This window comes from Schistocerca serialis, chromosome 4, assembly GCF_023864345.2.
Source record: "Schistocerca serialis cubense isolate TAMUIC-IGC-003099 chromosome 4, iqSchSeri2.2, whole genome shotgun sequence".
Taxonomy (NCBI): Eukaryota; Metazoa; Arthropoda; class Insecta; order Orthoptera; family Acrididae; genus Schistocerca; species Schistocerca serialis.
This window is the reverse complement of record NC_064641.1, coordinates 812,348,161-812,361,627: the sequence shown is the minus strand read 5'-3', so window position 1 is coordinate 812,361,627 and position 13,467 is coordinate 812,348,161. Positions and strand designations below refer to the sequence as shown.

The 13,467-nt window shown below is 43.9% G+C and overlaps 1 protein-coding gene across 1 annotated transcript in view; it reads left to right on the top strand.

The window, feature by feature from the left end:
• Window positions 1-449: 449 nt before the first annotated feature.
• Window positions 450-13,467, top strand: part of LOC126474790 (solute carrier family 22 member 13-like) — a 100,374-nt gene continuing 87,356 nt past the window's right edge. The window contains exon 1 of the mRNA XM_050102265.1: window positions 450-661. Coding sequence (XP_049958222.1) covers window positions 450-661 — 212 coding nt within the window. The remainder of the gene's footprint in view (window positions 662-13,467) is intronic.

The following is a 13,467-nucleotide window of genomic DNA, read 5'->3' as shown; positions in this document are numbered from 1 at the left end:
ATGACGAGTACCATCGTGGTTCATTACCCACGTTTAAGTGTCGGTCCACTATAGTTAGGTTGGTTTAAGTCATCTCTACTGTCCGAGGAAGACAACGGCATACCAACTCCAATAGAATGATGCCAAGTAAACAGTTCGTACGAATTAAAAGGTTCATATATATATATATATATATATATATATATATATATATATATATGTGTGTGTGTGTGTGTGTGTGTGTGTGTGTGTGTGTATGGATTCTGTCAGTTAGCTCATAGTTCATACTAGTAAATTGCTTGATTCGCAGGAAATATTTGTTTAGAAATTTTATACTTGAATTGCCATTCACTAAAATTTCATGTTAGCTATTTTGCTTTGATTGCTGTGTTGTTTAGAGCCTCCTACGCTACTTGATTAAAAAATATCTGACCTCACACAGGACAGGCAATTCATTCAGCAAGTGCCTGATGTACAACCAGAGTGATGGTGTCAACTGGAACAGTTCAGAACCCGTCAAGTGTCAGCATGGCTGGGATTACGAAGACACGTGGTTCTCTCTGACTGTCCCTTCTCAGATGAACAGGGTCTGCGAGAACCAGAAGTACGCCAACGACGTCTTGTTCTACGCACAAAACATTGGAGTGGCTCTGAGCCTGCTATTCGGATACATAGGCGTTATGTAAGCAATCAGTCTACGAGATTATAGTCGTCTTATTTATTTTGCCTTTATAACGTAATCACTTGGTGGGTGTGGGTTATCAATGATATTCGCTGTTTTATGTGTGCCTGTATTTATGTTTGCCTGAGGAATGAATGACGAAAGAATTTGTTTTAATGTAAGTTGTATATAAAATAATAATTAGATGAAAGTAAAATATAGTTTACTGCAATACATTTGTCAGTCTCAGATCAAAACGCTACTCTAATAACCGGAAAAAACTTCTTACTAAGTCATTTTACTTACTTTTATTATGTTTAGTTCCGTAGGCCCAAACAGAGGAGCATAGCTCCTCAGTGAAAGAACGAGTCTGCACTTATAATTAACATAAATAAATTAAAATGTAGATAAACCATATCCAGATGACAAGTTACGAGTCTGCACGGTATTAACTAACATTGGGGAAAATTCTAGGGAATAGACAGAGAACGTAAAAAGAGGCAGAAATACTGAGACGTATGTGTGGTCAATAATTTCTGTTTTATTATTTTGAGACACTTTTCCTGTTGTTTGATGTTCGCTCCGTTTCTGTCTTTTCAGTTTTCTAGCTAAGTTGTAAGGTGATGTTTTCCTTTCAGTCTTCTGTTGTGTAAATTTTTGGATGAAGCGTACTTATTAGTTAACTGGTCTTGAGCACATATCCCCAGTAAACAAGTGGAAAAATCTTTTCTGGATTGATAATCTATATCAGTAAGACTTTGTATTTTCTTAAGATAGTATTAATAAAGGAGATGTTATCTTTAACACTTTCCATGCTAGTCACACGACTGTCGTTCTCATTTTCTGCTACTTCTCTGATACTGCTGCCATTATTGTCCTCATCGTGATGAAGCACACTATCTCCCGAAACAGGTGTTGTAACGCTGTTCAGTCTTCCACAATGAAACGAAATTTTCTCAAAAGAGCCTGCCCCCCTTAAGATGTCCATGTCATCCATTAGAAAGCCTTGCCGTTCGGTAAATGTCCATTAGGAAATATTTCAGCATCTGTTTGGCTTCAGACTCAACATAAGGTGCCCGACCGTCATGCGCTTATCAGGATAAAGTTTAGTAGACACTGTTGAGTCATTCGTTTCGACACTCCAAATTAAACACATAACCAGTTTGTAGTTGCCAAACACTCCTTTATTACAAAAACATGCTATTAATGAAACCAAGAGTAGCACACTTATAATAAAAGGCACCTGGCCTGCAGAACCAGCAGCAGTACTCAGATTGAAACATTAATTCATTTAGATGTGACAGACCCAGATCTTTCAAAATTTACTCAAGCTATTTTCACTAATTAAAATAATGTTAATAAAACCCCACTAATAAAATGTAACTGATATAACTGAATACTTCATGACTTACATAGGAACGGGCTTCCACATCAATTTCTAAAACTGTTTCCATGGGCTGAGTTTAATCAATTATAAAAAATTAAAGTATTATCAGATTAATGCACTCGACTAAGCTTCTCTTTAGTATCACTCAAAGGTACGAGGTTCACATACCTTTTCATGGCCAGAATATAATAATAGAGTATTAAGTAGTCTTGACATGGAGCCATTAAAACTTTTACACACTGAAAGGTGCTACCAGATAGAGGAGATTCACGGCCGAGAAGGATATATGGAGCTATATTCAACTTTGGGGTACAATTAAGCTTCCAGAAAACCACAACGCTCCACCGGAAAGATGGAATTGGAGGACACTAACAACGTAGCCAGAGACACCGATAAAGGTCCTTAAATTTCCCTCTTCCACCGCGACGCCCGCATCGGAGTTTGCTCGCGTCGACCACTGCCAATTATCTGAAACATAAACACATCAGCGGAAGACAACATTCTGGCGCATCAGATTTACAAACATATCTCCCCACCTGGTTATAAATAAACCTTTAATTATACACGGCACCAATGAATCCAAGTCTGATTAACCTAGATGAGCACTTGCCCAGTAACGGCTTTTAAAATTTGATTAGCCAGTTCTCTAGAACAACGAAATAAAGTAATAACATAGGAGCCGGAAATAGGAAAATTATTTCAGCTCGTTCTTGAACGTCAGGAACTGACTTACGTACTATTTGGTATGACTTCTAGCTACTCACTAGGAACGGCTTCATGACTATCTGTTGTGCGTAGCTAGCACTCCCTTAAATACCATCAACGTAATAGGCGCCCAGACCAAGTACAGTGACAAATAACTGAAACAACAATGATAGTTTTCAATGCACTCTGGTACTCAATTAACATGAACAGAATCCACCAAGAAACAATCCGACGACTCCAGTTACTTCACTTCTGAGTAACATGTAACAGACGGGAAGGAAATCTGTTTTTCAAACCTCCAGTAAATCCCAGTGACCATCGACAGCAGATCTGAATTCGAACGGCGAAATACACCGCAAGAGCTGCCCACGCTCCTCCGTCGTACGGGCTCGGTCACTCCCCAGCGCCACACGTCACTGTTGCTCACACAGCTGATACCCGGACGCAAAAACCCCAGCAGAGCTCGCTCGCCGCAGTTAAATAGCCACGTCGGAGTATCAACTCTCTGGCGGGGCCCAGTTGGCGAATAGGGGGGTCCTAACCAGCCTTGCTGACGCACTTGAATAATTTGAGGTCACGGCGCTCGTATCGGGTCGCAAATCTCGTGTCCACCTGAGTCAGTTTAAGCTCAGGGAGCGGGCCACGTCCTATTCTATTCCGCCGTTTTCTTGGCGGAGGTTGAGCTGGAGCGCTGCTGGTGCCATTCTCCATCGATTGTCATCCCGATCGTTGTCAGTCGATTTTCGATGTCTGCTTGTCTCCTTCGCATCTCTGGCGGATGGCTATCCATTTATTCTGTAAATTAAAGCAGCACCATGGACCTACTACGCTGTCGTTGCTGGTGAAGAGGTGATATTCCGATGTGGCGGGGTCCAGGTGGCGAATAAGGGGGGTCCTAACCAGCCTGGCTGACGGACTTGAACGAATTCAGATAGCTCTCACAGACCAAACAGACTCCACAATATGATTCATAAACCCCCCATATTTCATTTATCACTTTTCCAGATTACATCATTCTTGAATCGTAAATCCTGACCACGGTCAGAGCACTGATCGTTGATCAGACAATCAGCCCAAATGGAGAGTCTTCCAACGAAAGAATCCACCGTCTTGGAGACACAGCATCGGGGATCCGAGAAAAGACACTACTCGGATACGGTGGGGTGTCACTTAAAAGATTGTGGTGAGTCGGAGCACCTGGCAGCCCAACAGACAAAAGGCATACAGAAATTTAAACTCAGAAAACCCGTAAAAATCTCTTTCTTTGCAACATTAAACACAAATTCAATAGTGAAAACTGGTGAACTGAAACGCTTAACAGACGTAATGATTCAACACAAAATTTTACTAACAGCGCTTCAGCGACTTCGAAATGTAGTTCAGGACCAATTTGAATACGGGGCATACCGTCTCTATAAAGTAACTCCAAGGAAAGGAGTAATTAAATGTATCCCGCAATTTCTAATCAGATTTCTGGTTCATAATATTATATTAGACTCAGTGGAAGACTTCTAGTCGAACTCTCCAAGAATGACAACCTTATCAATCAAAATACTTAACAAAATATATAGACTGATTAATGGCAATGCCCGCAACAAATGACAAAAGCGTGAAAGATAAGGAATGAACGGAAATACTTTGGGAAAAACTGGACCAAATGATATCAGACATTAGCGACAGCCATATTAATATCCTGCTTGGAGATTTCAATGGTAAAAGTGGGAAAGAAAGAAAAGATTGCTCTATTGTTGGTAAATGGCCAGTTCATAGACTCAGAAACAAGAATGGTCAAAGACGAAGCTTTACACTGCTGATTGGTGCATGTAAAATCGCATCGACGGGTGAGACCCTGGAAATCCGTGACCTAGGAACTATACGATTGACCATGCTGTTTATGGCACTGGTGAAACTCCAGCCGAGAGGCGACTGCATGGTAGAGTTGGGAAGAATAGTTTGTCAGCTAAAGGCATATCTCCTGGAAAGATAGAGCCACAGGATCGGACAACGGTGAGAAAGAACGTGTCTGGTAAGGCCCAAGACAAAAACAACGACCGCTGCAAGAACCGTGAGTTGAAAGCCGTGAAATATTGTTTCAGCCTATGTAAGTAGGTTTCCCAGACCTCTTTAGCGTCATTAAAGGGTGGAAACGGCGGCGGACGTGGGAAAGCATTGGACACCCGAGAGCTTGGAAGCTGTTTTGGTAACGCGTCCCGGGCACCGACTTTGTCCTTTAGCAACTGCAGCGACTGTTGTAAGATGTCAAACTGGGGCTGCTGCTGCAGCATGAGCTGCTGCTGTTGCTCCAGAAGAAAGACCAACTTTGCCTCAATGCTAGCAACTACCACCGTTTACCTCGTCACCAAAGATGTTGTAACCTGATGTAACCGCGACCAGAACGGTCGTGGGGTGGCCGAGAAAGCGCGGGGGACCAAACAGAGAGGGCGCTCGAACAAACAAACGAACGGAAAGGACAGACACGAAACAACGACGGACGATGGAGATAGACCTTACGACGACAACACACAAGAAGCAACGGAGTGACAGAGACAACCAAACGAAGCCAAGACGTCCACTAGTAATGAAAACAAAGAACGGTAAACACGCAGTCTGTTGTCGAGGCGCTATGTCAAGACTCAAGCAACTATAAGACCCACTGGCTGAGCGAGAGGCAGGCGCTTAAATACTCTATCGGAGGCGCCGCTGGAACCACGTATTCCACTGTTGCGCCCTCACACTAAATGCGTCTACGTTGTATACAGAGAGATCCAAAACACTTCCAATTGACGAACTGGGAATGATTATTGATAAACGGAAAAACATTGCCGAAGAGATTTCTCCTGTCAGAAAAAGAAAGAAACACACCTGGTGGAATGAAGAATGTGGTAAAGAAATACAGAAAAGGCACAAAGCATGGATGAATGACTAGCAAAGGAAAACTGAAAAATCTCGAGAAAAGCTAGCCATTGCCAGAAGACAATCTGCCAAGGAAAACAGAAGAGTCAGAGAGACAATCAAAAAGAAATCCTAAAAATCATAGGTGTAATCATTCAAACAACATAAAAAAAGTGACATAGGACATTCGGAAAATATCAGTCAAAGAGTAATCCACCCACACTCACGGCGAAAGATGAAAATGGGAAACTAGCGCACATTAATAACTTCAAAGTATGGCTAAACACAAAAACAAAACACATGAAGAGAAAATTACACCACCAGATGTCAGTGAAGCGATCGAAGCAACTAGGTGGCTCAAGAGCTACAAAGCAGCAGGGGAGAATCAACTGGTCGCAGAGCTGAGGAAGAACGCAAATAAACAAACACTTCAGAACCTCCATAAGCACATGGTAGACATCTGGAATTCCGGAAAAAGAATCAGAAGAGTGGAATACAGCTATAATCCACCCAATACTCAGAAAGGGTGATAGATCGTATCCAAACAACTATCGGGGGATTTCGCTGCTTGATGTCACATATAAGATCTTGTCTCGAACTATCTTTTCAAGAATTCAGGAACAACTCGACCAAGAACTTAGTGAATATCAAAGTGGATTTCGTCCTGGAAGAAGCTTTCCAGATCAAATTATCAACATTTAGTGAATCATGAAGCATCAAAGAGTGGGAAATCAGGATTTGGTCAACACTTTTGCTGACTTCAAGAAAGCGTATGACAATACCAATCGTGAATCACTACTTAAAATCCTCGCGTGATTTTAATTGCACTAGAAACTCATTAATCTTATTAGACTCACCCTTAAGAATACTAAATCAAAAGACTAGCTATATGAATCATTTGAAATCCGGACGGGACTTTGACAGCAGGATGGTCTCTCCCCACTACCATTTAACTGTGCACTGGAGAGAATCATGCGAAAGTGAAAAAAAAATGCCAGCCAAACATCAAGATTGCAGATATATCAAGATTAATTGCCTGGAGTTTACTGATGATCTAAAGCTGCTCGCAAATAGCGTGGAAGAGGCTAAACACGAAACTGAAGAACTCGAGAAAATGGCAGCAAAACTCGGACTACGGATCTCATTTGAAAAGACCGAAATGATGTCATCCTTCAAGGTGGAAACACCGAATGATAACAAACAAATTAAAATTGTAAATAAATTCAAATTCTTGGGGAGGTTAGAAGTTGGAATTCAAACGAGATAATGACAGTAGGACGCAGAACAACTAAACTGAAACAAGCACAACGCATCACCTGGCCAACATACAAGAAGAAGTGTCTCTGGATAAATGCAAAACTCAAGACACTACTACAATGCTGTTAAACCTGTAGCAACCTATGCTATTGAAATACTGATCAGTATGAACACCAAATCAATCACTGACAAACTACAGAAGCCAGACAGAAGAATCCTTAGAACAATTGTAAACAAAAAATACCAAGTAGAGGGTCAGTGTCGACTATTACCTAACGTAGCTATATAGCGAGAAACTGAGACAATGATTGGCAAAATGCGAATAGGGACGTTTGCTTTTTCCTACCACATTCACAGACCACCAGACACCAGGCTACTGAAACCACTGTTCACCTACTTTTGGAAAAGAAAGACCAAGAACAACTTGTTCAAAGAGGTTCAAGATTATGTAGTTGAGGTACGATTGACAATGCAACAAATTGAAGGCAGAGAAGAGAAGATGATCCTGAAACGCAGTGACACAATATTTAAACTAAGGACATCTACGCGCAAAAAGTACACCATAACTGATTAAGAAAGGGCTGCCAGGTGGGAAAGGATGAAAAATCTTTGGGAGCAGAAAAGGAAAGCCTAACCAACAACTAGTATTAAGACATAAATGTGATCCAATGTGGGTGTAAAATATGTAAATAATAAATAATTAATAATTAAAGCAGGAGGGATGGGGAACGAAAACGAAAGAGAATAAATTAACCTAACTAACCTAAGGCATCACACACATCCATGCCCGAAACCAAGGTGAAATTGTGTCCAGACGTCGTGGTGTTGGGAGACCACCCGCCGTTACAGATGTCGGAAGTCGTATGCTGGGCAGTCTTATAAAACAAGACAGTCAGCTGACTGTTGCGGAATTAACATCAGATTATAATGCTGGCGACAGTACAAGTATGTCTGAACACACACTGTATCAAACACTCCGAACTATGGGTTCCCATAGCTAAGGATCCATGCATGTGCCAATGTTACCACTAGGACATCGGCAGATGAGACTGAAATGGGTACGTAACCATCGGTACTGGACGTTGGTGCAGTGGTAGAGCGTTGCATGGTCTGATGAACGCCGATATTTCATCATGCCGATGGGAGAGCACGAATCAGTTGACTTGCAGGAGAACAGCTCCTTGACACCTGTACTAAGGGACGAAGACAAACTGGTGGCGGCTCCATTATGCTCAAGGGATCTTCATGTGGAAATCCATGGGGCCAGTGGAGCTCGTGCAAGGGACCACGACGGCCAAGGAGTATCGTACTTCGGTTACAGACCATGTACACCATGTCATGTTGCCACATGGCAGAGGCAATTTTCAGCAAGATAAAACGCCATGTCACAAGGCCAAGAGCGAGATCGTGTTGTTCGAGGAACACAGCAGCGAGTTCCAACTCGCTAGATCTGGACTAGATCGAACACATCGTGGATATGGACGAACGTGGCATCATCATAGCTACCCGGAATTTACAGGAATTAGGTTACTTGTGCATACGTATGTGGTGGCCTCATTGTTTGCCACGTGGTGTAGCCGTGTGGCTGGGCTCCTTGTCACGGTTCGCGCGGCTACCCCCGTCGGAGGTTCGAGTTCTGCCTCGGGCATGGGTGTATGTGTTGTTCTTAGCGTAGAGTTAGTTTAAGTTAGATTAAGTAGTTTGTAAGCCTAGGGTACAGATCAGCTCAGCAGTTTGGTCCCATAGGAACTTACCACCACAGTGCTTCCGTGCCATGACGCGTCGTCGCTGTTATCCATGTCAGAGGTGGGCATACCGGCGATTAGGTAATTGGTCATAATGTTCTGGCTGGTCAGTTTCCTTCTCCATCATTCATGAAAGTTTGTCCCTTCATCACGGAATCACAAAACATATTCCTTGAATGTAACAATATAATTTGAAAACTGTTTAATATTCAAGTAGTGACGCATTGAAACACACGCCTTTGTGTTTTACATAAGCTTTCCTCTATTTCTGAACAATGTGACTCGCACACAACCGAATTACGACTCATCAGTGCCGCTATTAAATAGCCAACTAACTTAGAGAGGAAACTGTTACTGCACTTTGCCGTTCTATGTTTAATACGGAAATGATCACAAGTCTTCACCTATTTTTATATTCTACACTTGCTCAGCCTTGACCAGTCTACTGTAGCCTCTATTGTAGCACAACTTCTCATAACAACGTAGTATAGAATTATTAAAGTCTGGGCAGATTTGCCTCGCAACGCGGTTATAAAATCAACAGTGGAAACAATTATGCCACTCAAAATTCAATTAATCGCAGTTAATTAATTATCTCCTGTTAATATTATCTAGAGATGACGTGTAGCAGTTGTGAGTACCGATTAACTGTTATTACATAACTGAGTGCACGTATATGATCTAGTGCGAAGCTGGAACCAGACCATACGCTTTTAGATAGTTCATTCTTCTTCTTTCAACGAAGTAGCTGTATTTCATTTCCACTGACGAGTCTTATGAGATAGAACTATCAGGTCATCTCAGGCTCTCTGTATAGCGTTGTTAGATCCATGTAGCACCTGCTGCAAAGTAGGGACGTCTACTGAGGAACTGCATCCGACGCACACCACCCGCGAAGTACCTCAAACAAATAACGTAACATAAAACAAATACTTATACTAACAAAGAGATAGAGGCGCTGGCCAGTACTTAGCTCAGTACAGCCGATAGATACACATAAAATAGAACTGAAAATTTACATTCCTAGCTTTCGGAACTTTGTTCCTTCATCAGGGAGGAGGGAGGGGAAAAAAGGGAAGAAGGGAAAGTGGATTCAGTTACTCACAACCCAGGTTATGAAGCAACAGGGAAAGGTAAACAGGGAGGGTAGCAAGGATGGAGGCATGGTTGTCAGAGGGAAGCCAAAGATATTCTACTGTAAGTACTGTGCCAGCTTCAAACCAAAGAGGATGCATACAGAAGTAAAGTATAAAGATAAACACAACTATGTAGGATGAAAAGATGTGTGAATGGCTAAAGAGGAAAGGGAAATAGGAGAAGACTGAAGAGTGAATGGGAGTGAGGTTGTTTAACGTAGGTTCAGTCCAGGGGGATGGCGGGATGAAAGGATGTGTTGGAGTGCAAGTTCCCATCTCCGCAGTTCAGAGGGACTGGTGTTGGGTGGGAGAAGCCAAATGGCACATACGGTGTAGCAGGTTCCTAGGTCCCTAGAATTATGCTGGAGGGCATGCTCCGCTACTGGGTTTTGGGCATCTCCTAGGCGGACAGTTCGTCAGTGTCCGTTCATGCGCTCAGCCAGTTTGGTTGTTGTCATGCCGATGTAAAAGGCTGTGCAGTGCAGGCATGTCAGTTGATAAATGACATGTGTAGTTTCACACGTAGCCCTGCCTTGAATTGTGTATGTTTTACCAGTAGCGGGGCTGGAGTAGGTGGTTGTGGGCGGATGCATGGGGCAGGTTTTGCAGCGGGGTCGGTTACAGGGGTAGGAACCGCTGGGTAGAGAAGGTAGTCTGGGAATATTGTAGGGTTTAACAAGGATGTTACGGAGGTTAGGGGGGCGACGAAAGGCAACTCTGGGTGGTGTGGGGAGAATTTTGGCAAGGGATGATCTCATTTCAGGGGTTGACTTGAGAAAGTCATATCCCTGGCGGAGTAATTTGTTGATGTTTTCGAGGCCAGGATAATATTGGGTGACAAGGGGGATGCTTCTGTGTGGTCAGGGGGTAGGAACATTGTTGTTGGACGGGGAGGAATGTATTGCTCGGGAAATCTGTTTGTGGACAAGGTCTGCAGGATAGTTGCGGGAGAGGAAAGCACTGGTCAGGTTATTGGTGTAGTTGTTGAGGGATTCGTCACTGGAGCAGATACGTTTGCCACGAATACCTAGGCTGTAGGGAAGGGAGCGTTTGATGTGGAAAGGATGGCAGCTATCAAAGTGAAGGTACTGTTGTTTGTTTGTGGGTTTGATATGGACAGAGGTGTGGATGTGAGCTTCAACAAGATGAAGGTCAACATCCAGGAAGGTGGCTTGGGTTTTGGAGAAGGACCAGGTGAAATTCAGATTCGAAATGGAGTTGAAGTTATGGAGGAAATTAAGGAGTGTTTCTTCACCATGAGTCCAGACCAGAAAGATGTCATCTATAAACCTATACCAGGCCAGGGGAAGCAGCTGTTGGGTCTTCAGAAAAGCCTCCTCCATGCAGCCCATGAAGAGGTTGGCATAGGAGGGAGCCATCCTGGTTCCCATGGCCGTTCCCCTGATTTGTTTGTAGGTCTGGCCTACAAAAGTGAAGTAATTATGGGTCAGGATGAAGTTGGTAAGTGTGATAAGGAACGAGGTTTTTGGAAGATCTTCGGGTGGGCGTTGGGAGAGGTAGTGCTCAAGGGCAGAGAGACCATGGGTATGTGGGATGTTTGTGTAAAGGGATGTAGCATCTACGGTGACAAGAAAGGTTTCAGGTGGGAGAGGAGTGGGAATGAATTTGAGGCGTTCTAGGAAGTGGTTTGTGTCCTTGATGTAGGATGGGAGTCTGCGGGTGATAGGTTGTAGGTGCTAGTCTACCAGAGCTGAGATACGTTCGGTTGGGGATTTGAAGCCTGCTACAATGGGACGGCCAGGATGGTTCTCTTTGTGGATTTTGGGTAATAGGTAGAAGGTAGGGGTACGTGGCTCAGGTGGAGTGAGTAAGTCTATGGAAGCCGTTGTGAGGCCTTGTGAGGGACCTTGGATTTTTAGGATTTTTTGCAGCTCAGTCTGGATGGAGGGAATGGGATCCTGGGTAACAGCTTTGTAGGTTGAGGTGTCAGTTGACGCAGTCCTTCTGCCACATACTCCACACGGTCAGGTACTACAGTTGTGGAGCCTTTATCCGCCGGGAGGATGACAATAGAGTGGTCTATTTTCAGCTCTTTAATGGCATGGGATTCAGCTGGGGTGATGTTGGGGGTTGTCGGGATGTTCTTCAAGAAGGACTGGGAGGCAACACTGGATGTGAGGAATTCCTGATATGTCTGCAAGGGATGGTTTTGGGGGAGGGGAGGAGGATCCCTTTGAGAAGGCAGTCGGAACTGTTCTAGACAGGGTTCAACACTGGGTCTAGTACTTGGGGGCTGTGTTTGGGTAGTGAAGTGATATTTCCAGTTGAAGTTCCAGGTGAATGAGAGGAGATCTTTAACCAGGGCAGTGTGGTTGAATTTAGGTGTGGGGCTAAAGGTTAAGCCTTTTGATAGAACAGATGTCTCTGAAGGAGAGAGGGATCTGGATGAGAGGTTTAGGACTGAATTGGGACTGGTGATATGTGGCATTTGACTGTGGTTATAGTTGAGATTGGGTCTGTGTGGGCTATGTGCTGGGATGGGGAGATTGAGTAGGGTGGCTAGGCTAGGTTTGTTGGCTATGATCCACGTACCCCTACCTTCTACCTATTACCCAAAATCCACAAAGAGAACCATCCTGGCCGTCCCATTGTAGCAGGCTTCAAATCCCCAACCGAACGTATCTCAGCTCTGGTAGACTAGCACCTACAACCTATCACCCGCAGACTCCCATCCTGCATCAAGGACACAAACCACTTCCTAGAACGCCTCAAATTCATTCCCACTCCTCTCCCACCTGAAACCTTTCTTGTCACCGTAGATGCTACATCCCTTTACACAAACATCCCACATACCCATGGTCTCTCTGCCCTTGAGCACTACCTCTCCCAACGCCCACCCGAAGATCTTCCAAAAACCTCGTTCCTTATCACACTTACCAACTTCATCCTCACCCATAATTACTTCACTTTTGAAGGCCAGACCTACAAACAAATCAGGGGAACGGCCATGGGAACCAGGATGGCTCCCTCCTATGCCAACCCCTTCATGGGCCGCATGGAGGAGGCTTTCCTGAAGACCCAACAGCTGCTTCCCCTGGCCTGGTATAGGTTCATAGATGACATCTTCGTGGTCTGGACTCATCGTGAAGAAACACTCCTTAATTTCCTTAATAACCTCAACTTCTTTTCGAATCTGAATTTCACCTGGTCCTTCTCCAAAACCCAAGCCACCTTCCTGGATGTTGACCTTCATCTTGTTGAAGCTCACATCCACACCTCTGTCCATATCAAACCCACAAACAAACAACAGTACCTTCACTTTGATAGCTGCCATCCTTTCCACATCAAACGCTCCCTTCCCTACAGCCTAGGTATTCGTGGCAAACGTATCTGCTCCAGTGACGAATCCCTCAACAACTACACCAATAACCTGACCAGTGCTTTCCTCTCCCGCAACTATCCTGCAGACCTTGTCCACAAACAGATTTCCCGAGCAATACATTCCTCCCCATCCAACAACAATGTTCCTACCCCCAGACCACACAGAAGCATCCCCCTTGTCACCCAATATTATCCTGGCCTCGAAAACATCAACAAATTACTCCGCCAGGGATATGACTTTCTCAAGTCAACCCCTGAAATGAGATCATCCCTTGCCAAAATTCTCCCCACACCACCCAGAGTTGCCTTTCGTCGCCCCCCTAACCTCCGTAACATCCTTGTTAAACCCTACAATATTCCCAG